The 18,868-nt window shown below is 41.4% G+C and overlaps 2 protein-coding genes across 3 annotated transcripts; both read right to left on the bottom strand.

Moving 5' to 3' along the window:
• Positions 1 to 64: 64 nt before the first annotated feature.
• On the bottom strand, positions 65 to 11,152 carry sh3bgr (SH3 domain binding glutamate-rich protein). 2 transcript variants are annotated; one of them, XM_029517866.1, is made up of 11 exons: positions 11,004 to 11,152; positions 9,734 to 9,919; positions 9,338 to 9,418; positions 8,362 to 8,451; positions 7,166 to 7,216; positions 7,010 to 7,098; positions 6,361 to 6,387; positions 6,245 to 6,265; positions 3,390 to 3,416; positions 1,710 to 1,767; positions 65 to 769 (listed from the first exon to the last, which is right to left on the bottom strand). In XM_029517866.1, exons 1-11 carry the CDS (start codon positions 11,046 to 11,048, stop codon positions 737 to 739), a joined length of 708 nt encoding a protein of 235 aa, XP_029373726.1. In that variant the 5' UTR covers positions 11,049 to 11,152; the 3' UTR covers positions 65 to 736. The 2 variants fall into 2 exon arrangements, with proteins under 2 accessions (XP_029373726.1, XP_029373727.1); XM_029517867.1 differs by adding an exon at positions 4,783 to 4,809 and having other exon boundaries at positions 7,010 to 7,216.
• A 4,332-nt stretch (positions 11,153 to 15,484) lies between these two features.
• Positions 15,485 to 18,565, bottom strand: get1 (guided entry of tail-anchored proteins factor 1). Its single transcript, XM_029517868.1, has 5 exons — positions 18,163 to 18,565; positions 17,523 to 17,688; positions 16,450 to 16,517; positions 16,130 to 16,244; positions 15,485 to 15,815 (listed from the first exon to the last, which is right to left on the bottom strand). Exons 1-5 carry the CDS (start codon positions 18,250 to 18,252, stop codon positions 15,742 to 15,744), a joined length of 513 nt encoding a protein of 170 aa, XP_029373728.1. The 5' UTR covers positions 18,253 to 18,565; the 3' UTR covers positions 15,485 to 15,741.
• Between the last annotated feature and the right edge of the window lie 303 nt (positions 18,566 to 18,868).

The following is an 18,868-nucleotide window of genomic DNA, read 5'->3' on the forward strand; positions in this document are numbered from 1 at the left end:
AAATAAAACAAAGTGGAACCACATAGCTGTTTTTTTGTTTTGTTTTTTTTTTTTTTGTCTACTTTATTGCATCTCTAATTGCATTCAGGACAGTCTCAGTCACGTTTTACTCTTCATTAAACAAAGTGCATTGATTAGACAGCAGTATTGGCTGAATTCATTGTAGTGGTGGAGCAGCCTTCCAGTGTTTGCAGCCTTCCAGTGTGTGTGTTTTGCCTTTAGAAGTCGTAGTTTGCATTCATACATTCAGCTGACAGGAGTTACCAAGGCACAACATAATAATACACGTACAGGACACTAGAGAGTGAGTTGTGAACCTCTGAACCTGAAAGGTAGGCACAAGCTAATGTATGCCAAGGTAGTATTTCTTTCAAAAGGTCACTGTCTCTTTGTATTATAAAACAAGAATCTCTAAAATTAAAACATGAGAAATATGTTTGACTTCACCAATGTAACTGTTGGTGCATTTTACAAAAGCTACTCATTTAAAACAAACTGACACCTCTAGGCTACTCTGCACATTTTTCTGACAGCATGACTCGACACACAAAATATAAAAATTAAGTCAACATTGCAGTCAAGAGGGATGGGGGGGTTGCAATTGTAGGATTAGGGCTTCTCAGTTTGGATTGTGCCTTCAAGCACACATCCGATGGTTTCCAGTGGGGTCCAGTATGGCCTTGTGGAGTGGTGGCAGGGGCTGTCGAAGGGGTCTGGGGGGGTCAAGCATCAGGGGTCAGGGAGAGACGGAACAGGAGGGTCCTTCAGGCTGGAACACAAGAAAAGAGGTCACACACTTGCCAGTTGTCTGTGGAGCCGCCAACATCGCAACGGCTGGGCCACCCAGCCTGGCTGCTCTTCTGGGGGCAAATCTGAAGCTCACTTAGCATCTTCCTCTAACAAGGCATGACAGGGACTCGCAGCGGTTGGGAGGCAGCGAAGGGAGGAGGGAGAAAAGCATTTCCATTCCTTTAAAGCCTGTATCGTAGTTTTTTTCTGCAGTGGGTCAGAGATGCCTAATATGCATAGAGGAATTGAAATACAGGCTTTGAAGATAAGGATTATTATTATCATCATCACCATCATCACCATCATCATCATCACCACCACCACTGCCAGTGCCTCAGAGGAACAAAAAAAAGGAAGAGGAACTGTGAGATTTGTATTTATGTGTGTGTGTGTGTGTGTGTGCGTGGCTCCAGATCATCCCCAGGCACTGTGTGTGCTCACTGAAGCTGTTTGCAGATAGAGACAGTAGCGGCAGACTCTTGTAAATAGCCCGTTGCATTATTTTGTTTCCTTCGACTGAACATCTCCAAGTTGATGTCAAAAACATCCAACAGAAGACAACCAAGGTGAAGCAAGGAGACTCGCTGCAACTTGCGTGTAAACGCAAGAACATTATATTATAAATCAGTATTAGAGTACTGCTTCATAGAGACGGCGTGCAGAGTAAACAGAGCGGGCAGTTTGAGTAATTGTTATCATACTGTGCCCTTTGATTTGACAGCAGGGTCACAGAGACACACAGGAGCACGCAGGTTTGTCAGTTTAATTAATCTGCTTACAGAAATAGCAATCACAAAAGGGGGGACTTCTTCATGCTGTGGTGACGTTTATAACCCCCTCACATTATGCTGCACTGCCCTCCAATGGCGAAGCAGAAGCATTAAAACAAGACATTGGCAAAAGAAAAAAAAGCATTTTACCTGGACATCAGTAAGTCGAATCATCCATGTCTCCTGGCTTTGACTATTCAGCTTCTTCCTGTTATGAAGATAAAAACGATGTCACTAAGGGAGGCAATAAATACTGACTGAGGTTCAGGATCAGCAAGAATATTTGTTTTTTATTAATTTATTTTAAGTGGCTTTGTGACATTCTTTGGGTTATTATAGGGGGTTTTAAGTTATTCTGGCAGCAAAGTCATTTTTGCTGAAAAATGTAATAACCCGGGAAAATCAGCCCCTTCACCCCACTGACCTGGGTCAGATCCACTGTTGGCGGGATTAATGGATGTATGAAAAAAGATTACAGTTGGATTGCTGCATACATTAAAGAAGCAATGATCCTGCAGGCAGAGATGGGGGCAAAAAAGGGCCTCGCTCTGAAAACAATTATTTTGCCTTTGATTGTTCTCTGTGCAGACTATCAAATCCAACCTTAACCAGTCATTACTGGGGCTAAACTATCAAGTTGTTCTAATGTCTATGTGTCCCACACATATCCGTTCCCTTAAGATTCGAAGACTTTGTGCAGGCAGATCAAGCTGTTCTTTAGGCTGTAATACTACCTGTGTTTCTTCCAAGTCATCTTCTTCTTCCTTTGACACATTAAAAAAGAGGAGAAAAAAAAAGAAGGGGATCGTGTGAAGGCACGGTCAAAATAGCAGGAAGGTGAGAGGACTTCACATGTTAGTGGCTGCGGTGATGGGTGGGATAAAAATGGAGAAGAGGTCATCCGGGAGAAGTGCAGTCAAAAGTTGAGAGAGGGGGCGGGAGAAGCTGAGAAATGAATGAGCTGAGATTTCTGTTTTGTTTTGTTTTTTTTCCCTGAGAGGCCTTTGTGAAACAGGAGTGGTGCTTAAGATGAGCGCAACGTAAAAGACATTTTATATTCTGAATGGATTATTACCAAAGCTACACCGGCGGTTCCTTGTTAGTGTTGTTTGATGACTGCCTTCTTGAAGTAAACACACTCATGAGGGACAAAGGGAGTTGACATCATTATCTATACTTAGTTGCCACGATTATTCCATCCCGTCCAGTCACACAACTCATACCCAAACAGTCACACAAACAGATCTGCACGAGCTGGACACAAATTAGGTAGTAACACACATTCCCCCCTCAATATTTCACTATAACATGAGATGCTCTGTCTCCTCCACCCTCTTTGAAACTTCTCGTATCCACTTTGGATCAGATTGCTTTTGGCAAAAAGAAGCGAAAGTCTTGAAAGAAAAAAAAAAAGAGAAAAAGAAAAGGACAGGTCCCCATTGACCATGCAAACAAAGCCAACCGGAGAACATTTCTGAGTTATGCTCATATGCACACGGGCAGAGTTGAACAACACAACAAAACTCTCTTTTGTGCTTGAGACATCAAGCCAACAAAAGTAAAAGTATCTTGACAGGCTCAAGCGAGTCGACGTGGAAGCTTCATCACACCCACTTCCACACTGCACTAACGACAAATACAGGCGTGGCCTAATCTCTGAAGTAATTGTGCGCTGATCCACATGATGCAGGACTGCCTTGGGGACGACAGTAGGAATGGTAACGCAAATCTGTGCATACAGTCTTTGTATGAAAGCAAGTCATGCACAAAAATCTGTCCCAGCAGGATTCACACCATGCAAAACATGGAGATGGTAAAATCCAAATATACCTCTTGTGCTTCAGCCTCTTCTTCTTCCTACAGAAGATTAAATCATTTGGTGTTTAATATTTGAGCAACGACATGGAGGTTTGATAGTAGCCAACCTAATGGTCTGTTTATGACTGGTATGTCTGTTATCTTACTAAATCCACCTGATGGTTAAGTGAAATATTATCATATATTCATCATGCGGCACACTTTCAGGCATCTCTATGGATAAAAAAAGTCAGTCCATGCAGCACACGAAGCGAGAAGGAGAGATTGAAGAAAGACGGAGGACAGTGAAACTCTCAAAAACCAGTAAGGCCAAAATACAGAACACAAGACGCCACAGGACACTACCTCGCTGCCTTGTTCATCTTGCTCCTGCAAAAAAAAAAAAAGTAGGACAACAACGACAAAACAGATGGAAAGGTGGAAAGGACAGAAGGCAAAACAAAGCAAAGCAAAGCAATGATGCATGTGTGATAGAGGATCAGGCGGAGGCTGGAATGTCTCAGTGTCGGACTGAGGAAGTGCGGAAAGTGGCTGGCATTGATCACAGGCGGAGTCCCAAAGCTTGCAACTCTGTTGCTTAATGTGCCATGGGAAAGACTGTGTGTGGGCAAATGCATGAGTTTGGTCCCAGCGGTGGAGAATGACTACAATGAAATCAGTAAATCAGTGGTCGTCCTGTTTACACCCTGCTGAAACTCCTGGCAAAAACAAAACTAGTGATAAAGCTCATCACTCTGTCAGCACACAGACTATTAACGGCTACGAGTGAATGTGTAGTCTGTTATCTGGATTATTAAGCAGCTACTAAGACACTGTTCAAAGAAATGTTAGCCAGTAAAAGAGTGAATGAGATTTTAAAAGTGAGAGGGATCCACAGAGTAGGTTACAATTTGGAGGTTACAATTTGAGCTGGTGTTCTTGTTAAAAGAGAAGTGGCTAAGAGTCACACGGACACGTAGTTAATTCATTGCACTCTTAATAGAGGTCAATTTCAGACCTCGTGAATAAAGGAACTTTACAATATGAACTAATGAAGATATGGGCTATTTCCTTATCACAGTCACTGCAGGTCATAGTTAATTTTCAATGCAAGAGCACACTTTTTAGATTTCAACCAAAACCTCTCTGTGTGGCCAACAGTGCTGTCACGCCTCTTTTAAACTTTGTTAACACAGACGCCATGCTACTCATATAGCTACGTGGTGTGCCTCTTTTGGCCTGACAGCAAGACAATCTCAGCAAATAGTCTAGGTCATCTGGAATGTCCTCAGAGACAGTAACTACTGGAGAAGAAAACTGAATAGGATCATACTGTAGCTACAAGGAACAGGTGAAAAAAGAAAGACAAAACAGATCAACAAAAGCTGAGCGCAGGTAAGAAAAAAAAAAAATCACTTGAATCTACCTCAAGCTGTCGCAGTTCTTCTTCTTCCTATAAGGAATGACATATAGCAGGTCAGCAGGCTGTGGGTGGGGGTAGGGGGGCAAAAGAGCACCACAGGCATGCGCTACAGAGCAGTCTTCTGAGTTAAAAGGGAAAATATGGGGATGGTTGAGGTTGTCAGGAAACAGCAACAGGACTGGGAAGAAATGAGGAATGGGATGTTAGCGCAGAGAGAGCTAAACAAAATAAGAAAAATAAAAATGGGAATATGAAGAAAAAACTAAGAGAAAGGGAGGGAGACAAAGATGGAAGTCTTGCAGAGAGAATCAAAGAGAATATAGTTATTAGGGAATAGCAGACCAAGGCCCCCCCATCCCACCCCCATCCCACCCCTCCACCCTAACTCAACCAAGGCTCTGCACCATCAAACCCACACTGCTGATGACTATACGGAGAGGAACCGCAGAAAGAGACGATCACCGATGCACAGTTACCTCTGACTGCAAATCCTCTTCCTCCTGGAAGGAGCAGACCAAGAGATGGTCAATGCTATATGGTGTGTGCACGAGGAGCTTGGCTGGTGTGTAACCACCAGCAGAAGGACCTCTGATGTGATTTTAATGGGCTGGAACACGGACTGAAAAACGGCTACCTTGATAGTCTACCAAGCAGATAACGAGCAGACACAATTGTGACGCAGTGTGATCTCTGTCAGCGTACGGTCGTGTAAAAACTAACCGCCAAAGCCTCCAATTATGCACAATAAAGCACATTGTGCTTTGTCAATTGTCTTGTGATTGGCAAATCTCTCTTTGGGGTTAAGGCTGTTAAATTAGTTTGTTTGATTTGTTTATGACATCCATTCCTACCCTAGGAGCTGTTTTCCTTGTAAATTAGACAAAACAGTTGCTGACATTGAGACGCTATCTTCAGACGTTACAAAAAATGCTTTGAAAATCCACACTGGCATAAAAAACAGAAAAGGAGGTCTTTTTTGGGGAAAAAAGATCAGCCATAATCAATATAGCTGCCCATCTTCTGCCAATGATAAAGGACAATCATAATTATCGTTTAACCCTTCAGGAGTGAATTCAGATGATGTATAAATCAAATTGATGCTTAATAGAAACTGTACAAATCATGTGAACTCGTTAAAACAGACGGAGTTCTCAGATCCAGGATCTGGCATACAGCTGGGCAGCAGTAGTGAACATTGGCCACAGCACTGAGTCTAAACCAACAGCTACTTCTAAGGAAGGAAAGTGTTAGTTCATGAAAATCCACTACATTATTTCACACTCCATGGTAAGCAATTGATCATATGTACGATGTTAGCTTTAGGAAAAAAAAAAAGGAGCGTGTATGAAATTTACTGAGCGTATGTGTTGTTTTCTACTGCTAATGTTGGCACAGTGTCTACTGGCAGCTGGTGCAGTTCACTTTCATTATCAACACCTTTCACATTTCTTTCACACCTTCTTACCCTGTCATCATCAGCTTCTTCCTGTTGAAGAGAAGACAAGAAAAATCACTGAACGCACAGTCTTTTTTTCACTTCTAATTGAGTTCACTGTGCTCATAATCATCAGAGGCACTCACCTGTTCTTCTTCCTCTGCATGGGCCTCCTGAGAGAAGACACAACACAGACACTTCAGAGTGAGCACATGGACAAACTCCCTACAAACAGTACTGACTGAATATCCATCCTGAGACTCGACAAGATTCACAAATCAGGGTTATGACATCACACAAACTTGGGCATCTATAGTTCCCGACTGTACGGAAACACCATAACCAGCAGCGTTACCAGTGGATGTGTGTGCAGTATAGTGTGGATGGAGTGGTTAAGAAATGTGGGAACATTGTCGTGATTAAAGTATAAAGGGAGGTAAGAAATTAAGGTAAATTAAACAAAAAATAAATATGTTAAATGCCCAGTGGTGCTCCAGGGAAAATGGGGATTGGTGAAGAGGAATGTCGCACATTGTGGTTTAGTACATGAGTCAATCCAGAGAAATACTTCAGGAAGAGATGCAGCACAGGGGAAGCAGGAACTTAAACAGGAGAAAAACTCTTTATTATGGGGGAGAAAGGCAGCGTTAGGGGGAGGGTATAGATGCTGAGGGGAGAAAATCAAAGCATTACAGGAACGATGGGAAGGTGGAGGAAAACAACGTTGAAATCACTCAAGAAATGGAGGGAGAGGCTAAACAAAGGGAGGCTGGATTCTAGTTAAGTGGCAATTACTGTGTCTTCTGAGACCTCAGCTGTTTCTTCCACGGGGGCCTCGTCTCCTGCTGTGTCTTCTTCCGTGGCTTCATCATCTGCAGTCTCTCCTGCTGCCTCCCCCTCCTCCTCCTCACCACCACCCTCACCTTCCTCTTCCTCATCTGCAGCATGCACCTGCTCCGCCTTGCCATGTGCATCCCCGTTACGCTCCTCCACTGGAACCTCCTTATTGTGAGGTGAAAACAACAACTGATGACCAAGGGCAATAAATGATGCATTGATGGGGGGAAGAAAAAAAAAAAGATTGAAAATTAATGGAATAGTTATTAAGGCGATGCTTCAAACAGCACTGCAACCAAGATCTCATCAGTTGGGAATGTAGGCGGTGGTTAATCCTGGGAAAAGAGTGGAGGGAAAAAGGGGTAGCAGTTAAAAGGGGTAGACTGTATTAAACACACAAGGTCACAAAAACTTATTATGATTTTTTTTTTATACCCAATCCAGATTACGGCCTGCAACAACTTTTGAGGTGCTAGCTGTTAGCATGGGTCATTGTGCTAAGTTAAACTAAACTACACTGAACATCTGCAGACAACGAAATGAATTTATTTGCCAAAATATGTATCTGTTCTCACTCTAGTCAGCAATATTTAATAAATAATCAGGAAAAGATAATATCCTGCTAGCACTTAACACTTAACAAGAACTCAATTTGTACATTGTTTATGCAGCAGTGCAAGATATCCTGTCGGAATAATAAAAGAAAAAAATACATATTCAGATAAGCACAGCTCGTTCAGTTGTGTTTTTGGCTAACCTTGGTAAATAAATTCATAAATAAAAAGTATATAAGGGGATGAAGTCCTAATGTCCTTCAGTTGCAATAGAAGTTTACATTTCTTTAAATTTTAAAGGAATGCCAAATACAGAAATTGAAAGATGTATGTACTTTGCGCAATAGCATTTCTGGTGTGCTGTGTAATGACATTCAGGGCAGCATTGAAATTTTAGGCAGTCACTCAGGACTCATAAAAAACACAAAAAGCTCTTAAAAAAAATAATTCACAAAGCATATTATACTTTGTAAATGAGGCACAGGGAAAGAATTGTAGGAGTATGATGTGACCCCTTCTGAGTGATGCAGGGTCACTGTGTTATGATCACAAGTCAGTACATTGTGTTACTGCGAAACTTTTCGCTCATGCAACAACACAAAAAGATTAGTCAGCATGATGACTGGGTCAACAGATAATGGAAAGTCTGTTCAAGTGAAAAGGTTTGCACAGAAGATAAATTGTTAAGTTATGCCGGATGGAGAGGAAAGGGTGAGACAGTTAGCGCAGGAGAAAGGGAATTAGAGACGGCATTACTATTGAGTCATCGGGGTTTCCTTCTGCATTAGTTTCCTCGGGATGGGTCCCATTCTCGACAATCTGCTCCTCTTCAGCCTTTACTGCTTCCTGTGCCAAAGAAATTGTTAGGTTTATCAGAATTGTGTCATACAAAGTCGGTGCTGTTAGGATCACCGGCCCATATTGACAACGGCAATAATGGCTTCCTTTGCATCATTGTTTGCTGTTTTCATTTCAGTGTATTTAAAAGTGAAATAAAAATCCATGGCAGATATGGAAAATCCTAACTTAATGCCATTTCAGTGTGAAGTGGTACCATGTTAAATTGGATTATATTTGCCCATTTGTCAGATTGATAATATGTTAATATTACTCAGCATGTACATTTTATAGTGTGTCCATTTGTGTACATTTTATTTTGTGAGAAGACCCGATCGTACACTTCAACATTATGTTGTAAAGATGGTTTGATTTAATTAGCTAATAGCTTAGATGGACTGTTTAGGTGGACTTACTTTGATTTCTCAAGCCGTTTATAACTAAACATGGCAAGCTTTATCAGCAATTTATAAGTTAACTTAAAAGTGCATGTGCAGCTCTCTGGCTCCAGTTTAAATTAGTTTGGCTGTCTCATAAATCCCTGCTGGCTGTATGCAAGCCAGACACACAACAACACAACAAGAAAAAACTATTAAAAAAAACAAAACAACAACCATTATCGTATATTTGGCAGGTGTTGCTTTAAAACCGCAGGGACTATTTTAACATATTTTATCTAGCATCCTGATTATTTTTTGAAAAAATTAATTCAGTTGACTGCGCGGTAATTAATGATAAATGTCCCATATAACGTCTAAGACTAAAAGGTGTTAAATTAATTGTATTGTCCCCCAGGAGGTATCGTTGAACACTCTATACAATATACTCACAACGCATTTTAATATCAGCAGATTTACATTCATTAATTTGGTTTAGATTTCTTTCACATGGTTACCTTTGACCCAGGGGGAGGGGGGAGTCCCAAGAAAGAGTATACTGAGTTGTCCTCCTTGGCATCAAAGAATGTCTCGTAGTCCTGTGGGAGAGTATGAGGAAACAGTCAGCGGAGATCTACCTATCTTTTATTTCTACCTACTCATAATGAGCACTCAAAGGAGCAGTTCAGTTCTGTACATTGCAGTAATTTCATATACATTAAGCTCAATGTGTTTTAACTTGGACAGAGCAGCAATCAGGGCCATAAATTACAAGTATAGTAAAGTTAACGTACTATAGCCCATCCTATACTCGTCTTGGATAAATTCTGTACTACTCTGCAGAGGCCCCTAGATTTTAGACTGAAATCCAGAGCCAACCTCTAGCCAATAAAAACAGCTGTGAATATGCTCACCCCACAGTAGCTCTCTTCATTGAAGATCTGAGGTGGCAGTGGGATGCCATTGGCGGGCTTCTTCTCCTCCGGGACGTTCTGCCTCATCCACATGCGGTTCTCCTCATTGCATGCAATGTCCAACTGAGTGTAGTCCACTTTGAGAGCCTCCAGGAAGGCGACCACATCTTGCTGCTTCTTCTTGATCTGTGAGGCGGAAACGTAAAGATCATAAGCGTAAAGAAAATCGACACTGGTTGCACGGTATGTGGGGAGCGGGAAGTTTTCGTTGACTTCAAACATTAAACATCTAGTTTTCAAACTGTGGTTTGAATGGGCTCAAAGCCAAGACACCATCTCCCCGTGGTCAACTGCTCTACAACACAAACATATCAGCTATTACAATTTGTTGCACAACGCAAAAAAATTTACCGTCAATGTTTTGATAATTGATAAATAAACAAAAGCTAAACTGTGTCCTAGAAATAAATTTCAAAAGAAAGAAAAGTAAATGTGTGAGGCATACGTAACTGAGCCTAAAGAGACAAGTGTCTATATCCAATCAAAGCCTGTGTTGTATCAGTGCGAGCAGAGATTATACCAAATGCAACATGAGGGACCGTTTGTTCTGTTTGACCTTTTGAAGAGTCATTTTCGCTGTTACAGTGACAGAAAACGCCATGTGAAGATTAAACTGATAAACACAAGTTTGTCAGCTAACAGAAAAGGATAAAACAGTATGAGAGGCTTTCACCCCCCCCCCCCCCCCCCCCCAACTTCAGCTGGGTGAAGCTCCTCTGTGGGACAGCAGCTCTGTCCAACTGGGCCACCATGCCACAGCCAGGCCGCTGCAAGCTGCCAAAAGTAGCTGGAGAGGATGAATTCACCCTCCCTGTCCTGGTTATCTGCAGACGCTTACTTCATCTAATCACAGATCATGTCAAAGGCAGTTTTATGTATTTATTTATTTTTTTATTTATTTACTTTCAGGGCAAACTCTCCCACGGCGCCGGCTTCGTGGCCTGGAGGGGTTTGAATCCCTTTCCAGAAACCCTCTGCGTGTGAATCGGGTCGACTTTCGAGACAATGAAAGTGAAGTAGTGAAGCACCTCTCGAGCAAACATTTAAACCTTTGAGGTGAACCCGAAATCAAATGCGAGTGGCATTCATTTGGTGGTTTCACGGTGTTGACCCGGTGAGTAAATCTAAACCCAGATCGGCTCCAGGAGCGATCAGACACAACAGGAAAGTTCGGCGTTGGAGAAATCAGTCGCACCGACTGGATGCTTACCGCAGTAGATCCCGACGAGGAGGCGAGGAAAACTTTGATAACCATCTTTTCTTTTTCTTTTTTTTTTTTTTAGGAGATATTTTCTAGAGTTTGCAACAAGTAGACTCTTAAAGGAGCAGGCAGCCTCCTCTATTATTAGAGTGCACCCAGGAGCTGGGGAGACAGCAGTGAGATCACACACACACACACACACACACACACACACACACACACACACACTGCTCGGGTTATTTTGGGCTCCGGGCCCCATCGGTGCGGGATTGGCGGGATGGCTGCTGGGGGCGCAGCAACACACCGACTGATTGGCAACTTCAGCTGTCTGTCGGCGGGGGGAACAGTGAAGATGGTCTCCGGCCTCTTGCTGAGTTCATATATGGACAGAAATAGCACCGAACAGCACTGCAGGCTGGAAGTCTTTGGTTTCCAAGTGCAGGAGCTCCGACCTGTTTTGGGATCCCCAACAAAATGGGACATTGTTTGCTCAATTGGTTGTTGTGACATTGGCTCATTGTGGGATAGATGGACACTCATTGAGGCCTTTCCCTCCATTATTATCAATCGCAGTGCTTATTAAGGGGAACACGTTCTCATTATCATCTACAGTTTTCATCTATTCTGCAAAGAAAGTCTGGATGTTTTTTTTTTTTATGTCAAGGAATTAATGGTCCAGCCTTCATACAAAATGAACTGTGGACACTCATAAGACACTGACAAAATAGACAGTTTAGTCCATCTATTTACTCTACTGTTTCACAGATTGGATTTGTCTGAGCTGGTTTAGAACTGTGATCATTGTTCTTTGAGTTACCCTGACAACAAAACAAAAAAACAACCTGGCAACCATTGGATTCAACTTTCCGAAGTGAAAATTACAACATAGTTTGTGCCTTCGCTTTGTGAGTGAGTAAAATTGCTGCAGAGAAAGCTCCTCTCGAAAGGAAGGAAAAGGTATGATGCTTATGAAGATTCAGTGATCCAGGAGCTGAAAATGTGGGACACTTTATTTTATGCAACTCAATCAGCTAAAATGCTCCAAAAAGCTGCTCTTATACTTATTCATGCTTTAAATGTACTCTAAGTGATTTTATTTGATTTAAATTCACACTACAGCTTATATTTTTCAGTTGTTTTCCCCCATGAATGGAAAAGCCTGTAAAGGAAGTGATGTGTGTGGGGCAGCAAAGCCTGATGCAGAATGCTTTGGCCCCCCTGAAGGAGAAGGACAGTGATGTGGTTAGTTACATTACGGACACCTCCAGGTGGTCCACTCCCTCCAATCTGTACTGTGGCCCTGATAGTCCACAATACTCATCTGACTGTGGAAAAGAGGCAAACTTGATCACTGACACGCTCCCAGAAACAAAGACAACAGACAAGTTTCAGGGATCAAAATCACCTGGCAGAAAGAAAGGTGCCTTATTTAATATGTGTGTTTTGGATTAATGCTGTTTAGATCTAATGTCATTCCCGTTAGTGTGAATCATATTTTAACAAGTAAATATTTTGTTCTCTTCTTTAGATAAAAAAGCCCAGGGGGATTACAAACAGAATACAAAGTATTTGACATACTGCCACATCCAGAAGTGGCCTTTTATCAAGTCCGCACAGGTTTCAAACCCAAGGCTCCAATCTGTCCGCTTGAACTGCATGAAGGGGCTCACGAACCAGGTGAGGGATCTGCAGCAGCAGCTAAATGAGGCCCAGACTGAGAACAAAGTGCTGAAGACGATCCAGCATCGCCACATGGTGGCACTGCAGCACTTCCAAAGCTCAGAGGGCAGCATTTCACAGGTTGGTCGGTTATTTGGGTCCCTCTGGTATTTCCCCTGCTTGGTCAGTTCTGAATCATTGCCAAATCATTGTGTGCACAGGAAGCTCTGAGACAAAAACGGGGCTTTTGGTGGTTACCCATCCCTCAAAGTTGGAATGCTTTTATCTGTGTGCACCGTCCATTCTGCATCGTCTAAATCTCAAGCTAAGTATTGGTTCATCGCTGTTTTGTTGCCATCTTTGTTCCCAGATACTCGCCAAACACAAAAATGAGGTCAAAGTCCTGCAGGGGCTGCTCCGTGAAACCCGCACCTGCCGTGACCACCTGGCAAGGAAGCTACAGGCCACAGAAAATAAGTTGCTGAACACAAAAACCGCTCTCCAGCACCTGCAGCTACTCAGCCAAGACAGCAGCCTGTTGGAGAGGGAGGAGCTCGTTCTCAAGCTGGCCAAGGCCACTGCAGAGCTGGAGAAGAAGGGCAAGAAGATACTGGTATGGGGAGATTAGGTTGGATAGTGAGGGGTGTGTAGGAATCCAACATTTTATCCATCAGAATTTAAACCAACATCTGTGGTCAAAACGTGTAGTTCAAAGCCCTCAGGATGAAAACAGGAACGAGAATACTCTCTGATTTTGTTCCTTTTTTCTTGCTGTACTCAAGGACCTGGAGAAGAACCTTGAACTGTGCCAAGCATCATTCAATCGCCAGTTAGTCACTGAACAGAGAAAACTCAGTGATGCCAGAAAGATTTCCTGCCACCTACAAGAGAAAATTTATCAGCTGAACAAGGAAATCCAAGTGAGCTGAAAAAAGCTGTTTTGCTCTAATTTTTTGCTAAGGATTAAGGAGCAAGCTGGTATTGTCTGAGATTGTAGTAGTGGCCCTCACATTGTAGTTTCCAAAAATGCAAACAAGACAAAGCATTTTGGATTCCATTATAATAATGAGTTTCATGTCATATTCAAAGTGAAGTCAGATGAAGAATTTGAGGGAGGATTAAATTAAGATGCCTGGATCAATATTTTCCAGACAATGGTCCATTGATGAATCACTGGTGGGAGTTAACACTCATGTTTAACGGTTTAATTAATGGTTCGTCGTCACCAAAGACACTGAGGAAACTAAACAGTACGAACATTGTTAATGTTCATTCATTCATCAGTGTTTATGTTGAAACTGATTTTCGAATAGCTTAAAATTTGAAAGGTATTCTATGTACTATTTATAACATTTTTTGTTTTCTCTCTACAGGATAGACAACAAAAACTCGCTACACACAGCATCTACTCCCGAAGATTCCTAAAAGGATCAACCAAAAAAGGTATACAAACATAAGACAGTAATCTAACTAGCTATTTTTAATTTGTTATCACTTAGCGGAAGTTGACTTGCTCCTAATTTAAAGGAAACGACAGCCAGATGGTTGAGACACTTGGATTAGTTGCTCTCCCGACTAAGGCTGCGACTGCTTTGCAGTTTAAATATTTGAAGGCTGAAGAAAAGCTTCAAGAGCAAGAGAACACTCTGAGCTTGGTATGTTCTGAGAAATTGTGTATTTTCAATTATCTTAATTTATGATTTATGCTGAATTTAGATGATTAATTTCAGGTTGCAGTTAATCATGTCTGTAATTTCAGCGTTGTTACGATGCAGAGTTTACGTGCTTAGAAACCAAAACTCAGACAGACAGACAGACAGAGGATGCTGCAAATGTCACATCAGAAGAGGATCACACAAAAGACGCTGAAATATATGCTGGTGAGGACAGCATTTACATGCACAGCATTTTAATAACCTACCTTGCAATGCACCCATTCAGTCCAAATTTCTATTTTCCCACCAATTCTTACTAAGACATCCAAAAGACATAAAATGTGACAAGCATTAAAAAAAACTAACACTCAAGGCTTGGACATTGAGGAAAAAATGTTTTTGTAATTTCCTTATGGAGTTATCCAGTACTTTTCAAAAAGTGCAAACATATTTGTTTTCAGATGCCAGAGAGCAAAATTGCGGTTGTAAAAAAAGCCCAGAATATCAAAATGAGAGCACCTGTGCAGAAGAAAAGGGGGTGTCAGAGGTATCAGAGGCTGCAGTGGGCTCTGAAGAAAAGCAGAAAACAGAGGAACAGAATGGAAAGTTCAGTACTTCAGGAGGGTTTCTGACAGTTACTGAACCTATGAGAAAAGGATACAAGCCTCCCAAAGTCAAACACAGCTATAACTTCAAGCAAACTATTAAGAACCTGCACAGTGGCAGACCTGCCTACAGCTGCATGGATGTAAGTTCTTGTGAAAGTACCAAGATTACAACGGGACTGGAGGACTTGAGTTGTGGGATTTGTGAGCTTTCTATTGCAAGCCCAACACCTGGGAAATCCAGGAAAGGTGGAAGGTCAGCCCTCAGCACTGGTGCTAAGGACACAAAGATTTAGGACAAATAATGAGCAGCTCCTTCGCCCCAATGATGTCACTGGATTGGTTGCTTAAAGATGCTGCACAAATAATCTTCAACTGAATGAGTGGACAAAGTGTGATTGTTGGGGACTTTGATCCTTTCATGCTTCTTGTACGCATTTCTCTAAATTAGTTATTTTGTGTGATTAGAGCCACACAGGCCATTTTAGTTGATTTACTTTATTTTGGTACAGTTTTACTTCAAAAGAACTTGTCACATTGGCAAACCGCCAATTTACAAACTAATAAACGGTTTTGTTTTGGCATCTTTTAATTAAAAAAAGCATTACAAATTATCACATTTTGAAGTAGCACAGTCAAAACAATCTCAAAATTACATTAAGACAAAAATCATCACAAAATTCAACAATACCAAAATTATTATGTTGCAGAATAAGATGGCCAATTTAAAAATGCACTGCATTTCTACACCTTGACCTAGAGCAGCTCAAATAAATAGTAGAAGAAAAAAGGTAGCATTTCCAATGACAGCTTTTGTAACTTTAATCTCTAGCTGACAGCATGGAGACCAAGTGTAACTACTTTGTTGCACACTACCAGCCAGCATGTGATTCCAACACCACCTGAAAGGAAAGAAGAGCTCCATTGATGATGTGATCAATAGACACAGCTTAATGTCAAGTTTAAGAGAGGGAAAACATAGCTGGCATAGTGCAATTAAAGTTAGTTAAATTGTAAATATTATAAATTGTATTCAAAGCTGTGTTGATGAAGAAACTGCATGCCATGTATTATATAGGTGTGTTTGACGTGCCTTGCTGTAATTCATAAATAAATTCTCATATTTGGTCAAATGTCAAAGACAGCACTTTCAGTAGCTTTAACTCTGAGCCCAGGAAAAATATCTGCAAAGGACAATAAAGTAAATGTTAACTACCTGCCACTCCTGTTGGGAATGCCACAAGACGCTCCACAGGGGCAATCCATCTGCTGGGGACCACAGTCACCGGATCAGAGTAATATTTCCATATCAAGGAGATCATCAGAGCAGCCTGACAAATGAAAAAGAGAAACATGCAGATACATAATACTTATTTTGTCAGGTTATCATGATGCTGGCAATATCAAAGCTACCACAATGCAAAACAAAGAGATGACCAATGGTTACTTTCTTCCATATGGTTCTCATAGTTACACTATAGACTTCATAGTGTACTACTAAATGCATTTGCGAATCTTCTTACAATCTCCACATACCTGCAGAATATAAAAGACAATGTTGACAACCCATTTCATTTTGGCTTGTTGTGCTGTTCTTGATTTCACTGCAAAAGGGAAGAAATGCAGAATTGTTAGGACATTGATAGCCTTCAGTAATTTCATTTTACTTCACTATTGGAATCAGTGGAGACATAGACAATGCTTCAGAGGGCTAAAATAAGGGTGTGAGACTCTCGTTGTAGATTCACAAATATTGGGTAGGCCTAATACAATAAGTGAGGTCTTGGGTAAGACTGAGGATGCGCTCTACAAAAAATGAAAATAAAAATAAAATCCACCACAATACATAAATAGGCTAATTGAAGTCAATCCTTTGCTCATTTTGGAAATTTCTTGAAATGATTTTGCGAGTTATGATCACCAAAACTAAGAGTACTGACTGACTGAAGAATTCATCAGGTCATAACCGTGACAATACAGACTGTGTAGATGGGCTAAGTGAGACTTGGAAACTGCAGTGTGTATTGAACAGAAAATATTAATGTGAAAATGATCTGAAACACTTTTGTGCTGCTTTAAATTTGTCTTAGCACAAGACAATCCTTAGGCTGTTAGCAAAGGATAGCAGCTGCTTCCAGCAGACATTTAGTAAATACATTATGAAAAACCCCCCTGCCACTTCCTGCGGGTTTTGGTTTTAAAGTGTAAAACAGCTGTAGCAGACATGCACAAGTGTGGTGTTTACAGTTATTGTGACTGTGTGTGTGTCTTTCAAAAAGATGCCACAAGGAGTGGACTAAGTAGAGAACAGAGAACAAAGACACAAATCCGAAACTGCAATCTTTCTTGCAAGGTTTTTTTCTTTTGTTTGTTTGTTTGGTTTTGTTTTGTTTTATTTTCTCGCTGCGACTGCCATGGAAAATGCCTAAAACTCCATTTTGAGATCGCAGATGCTAGATTGCTCTTGTTACCATCTAATACAAATGGTAACTGAAGCTTTTCGAAGGCAGCTTAAATGTAATTCACCCCATTTCATTTTTAGGGCTCCTGTCACGGCAGCTGTTTGGGCTCCTGTTTTCTCTTTGTCAGTAATATGTGCTGTCTCTCACCGTGTGTTTTCAGCTTGTCTGTCATCTTGTTGATTTTGCGCTCCAGTCTGGCATATCTGGCAAACTCATCCATCATGCTGATGGAGGACTGCTCCTTCTTCATCTCCTGAATCCCTGCCCTCATCTCACTCTCCTGCTCGGCATCTTTTTGCACCATCTTAGAGAGCTTGAAAGGGGGAAAAGAATAAAACATATCATTACTGGGAGAGCAGAACTCTTATGAAGGCTGATGTTTATGGGATGCAGTCACATCGGCCCTGCCATGACTATACAAGGTGGTGTACAGTACCAGAGGTTTTGCATTGCGCTAAGCTATCTTTGGCAGCAATGCTACGATGTAAACACAGTAAACAAAACCGCCCTTCTTTACACTGGGCTCCTAACATCTGGAGACACTAACCCTAACCCTAACCCAGCAGCACAAAACATTATTTTACTTTATTTTTTGTAACCAAACAGGCATCCTGAGAAAACTCCACCCATGTAGCATTTTCTGTTAGCTGTGCTAAAAAAAAAATAGAAAAAAAAGAAGACGAAGCTCAAACGCTAACGACGATACATCCAATATGTCTGAGTCCTAATATCTCAAACACATACATATATATATATATATATATATATGATTATAGACCCAACTTACGACTGAGGATATGGTCGGCAGGAGCGTTTTCATGAGGTTACACAGGAAAACCGAAGCCAGCACCAGGAACCACGCATACCCGGCCGCCATGTTTCCTCTGCCCCGGTCAGCCTCCTCGTTGCAGCTGCGGAGCTGCAGGAGTTCACGGCGCCGTTACATAACGATCAGGACACTCGGGTCCGCCTTGTGATAGTCCAAGGTACACGGAAATTATTTAAAAACATCTACACATAAACGTGCACACACACACGCTGTGTCATCACAATTACACTTCAGTCCCTATATGTTAACCAGATGGCGGTAGTGGGGATTTGGTGACGGGAAAGCATCCAAGGAAAAACCAAAGAAATGCAGATTTTCCTTCTTCTATTATTGGTCTTCCTTGTATTGTTGTGCCTTTAAGTCTTGTTGTGTGATTGATGTCTGTGTGTGTGAGCAACAGCCTGTTGAATTCCCCTCTGAAATAAATACATATATAGATATATGTGTGCGTGGGTGTGTATTTGTCTATCTATCTATCTCATAAAAACAGGCAATCATGTGTATGTGCATGTCTTTATGCCCCATTACATGCACATAGTTGTCTTGCACACACCCTGTGCAAAAAAAAAAAAAAAAAAAACTGATTAAGAAGTGAGACTTCGTTGAGTTCCCTGATTGGCACACAGTCTTGCCCACACAGGTAAAATGTTATGGTTCAAAAATA

The sequence above is a fragment of the Echeneis naucrates genome, chromosome 13 (genome assembly GCF_900963305.1).
Source record: "Echeneis naucrates chromosome 13, fEcheNa1.1, whole genome shotgun sequence".
Classification (NCBI taxonomy): Eukaryota; Metazoa; Chordata; class Actinopteri; order Carangiformes; family Echeneidae; genus Echeneis; species Echeneis naucrates.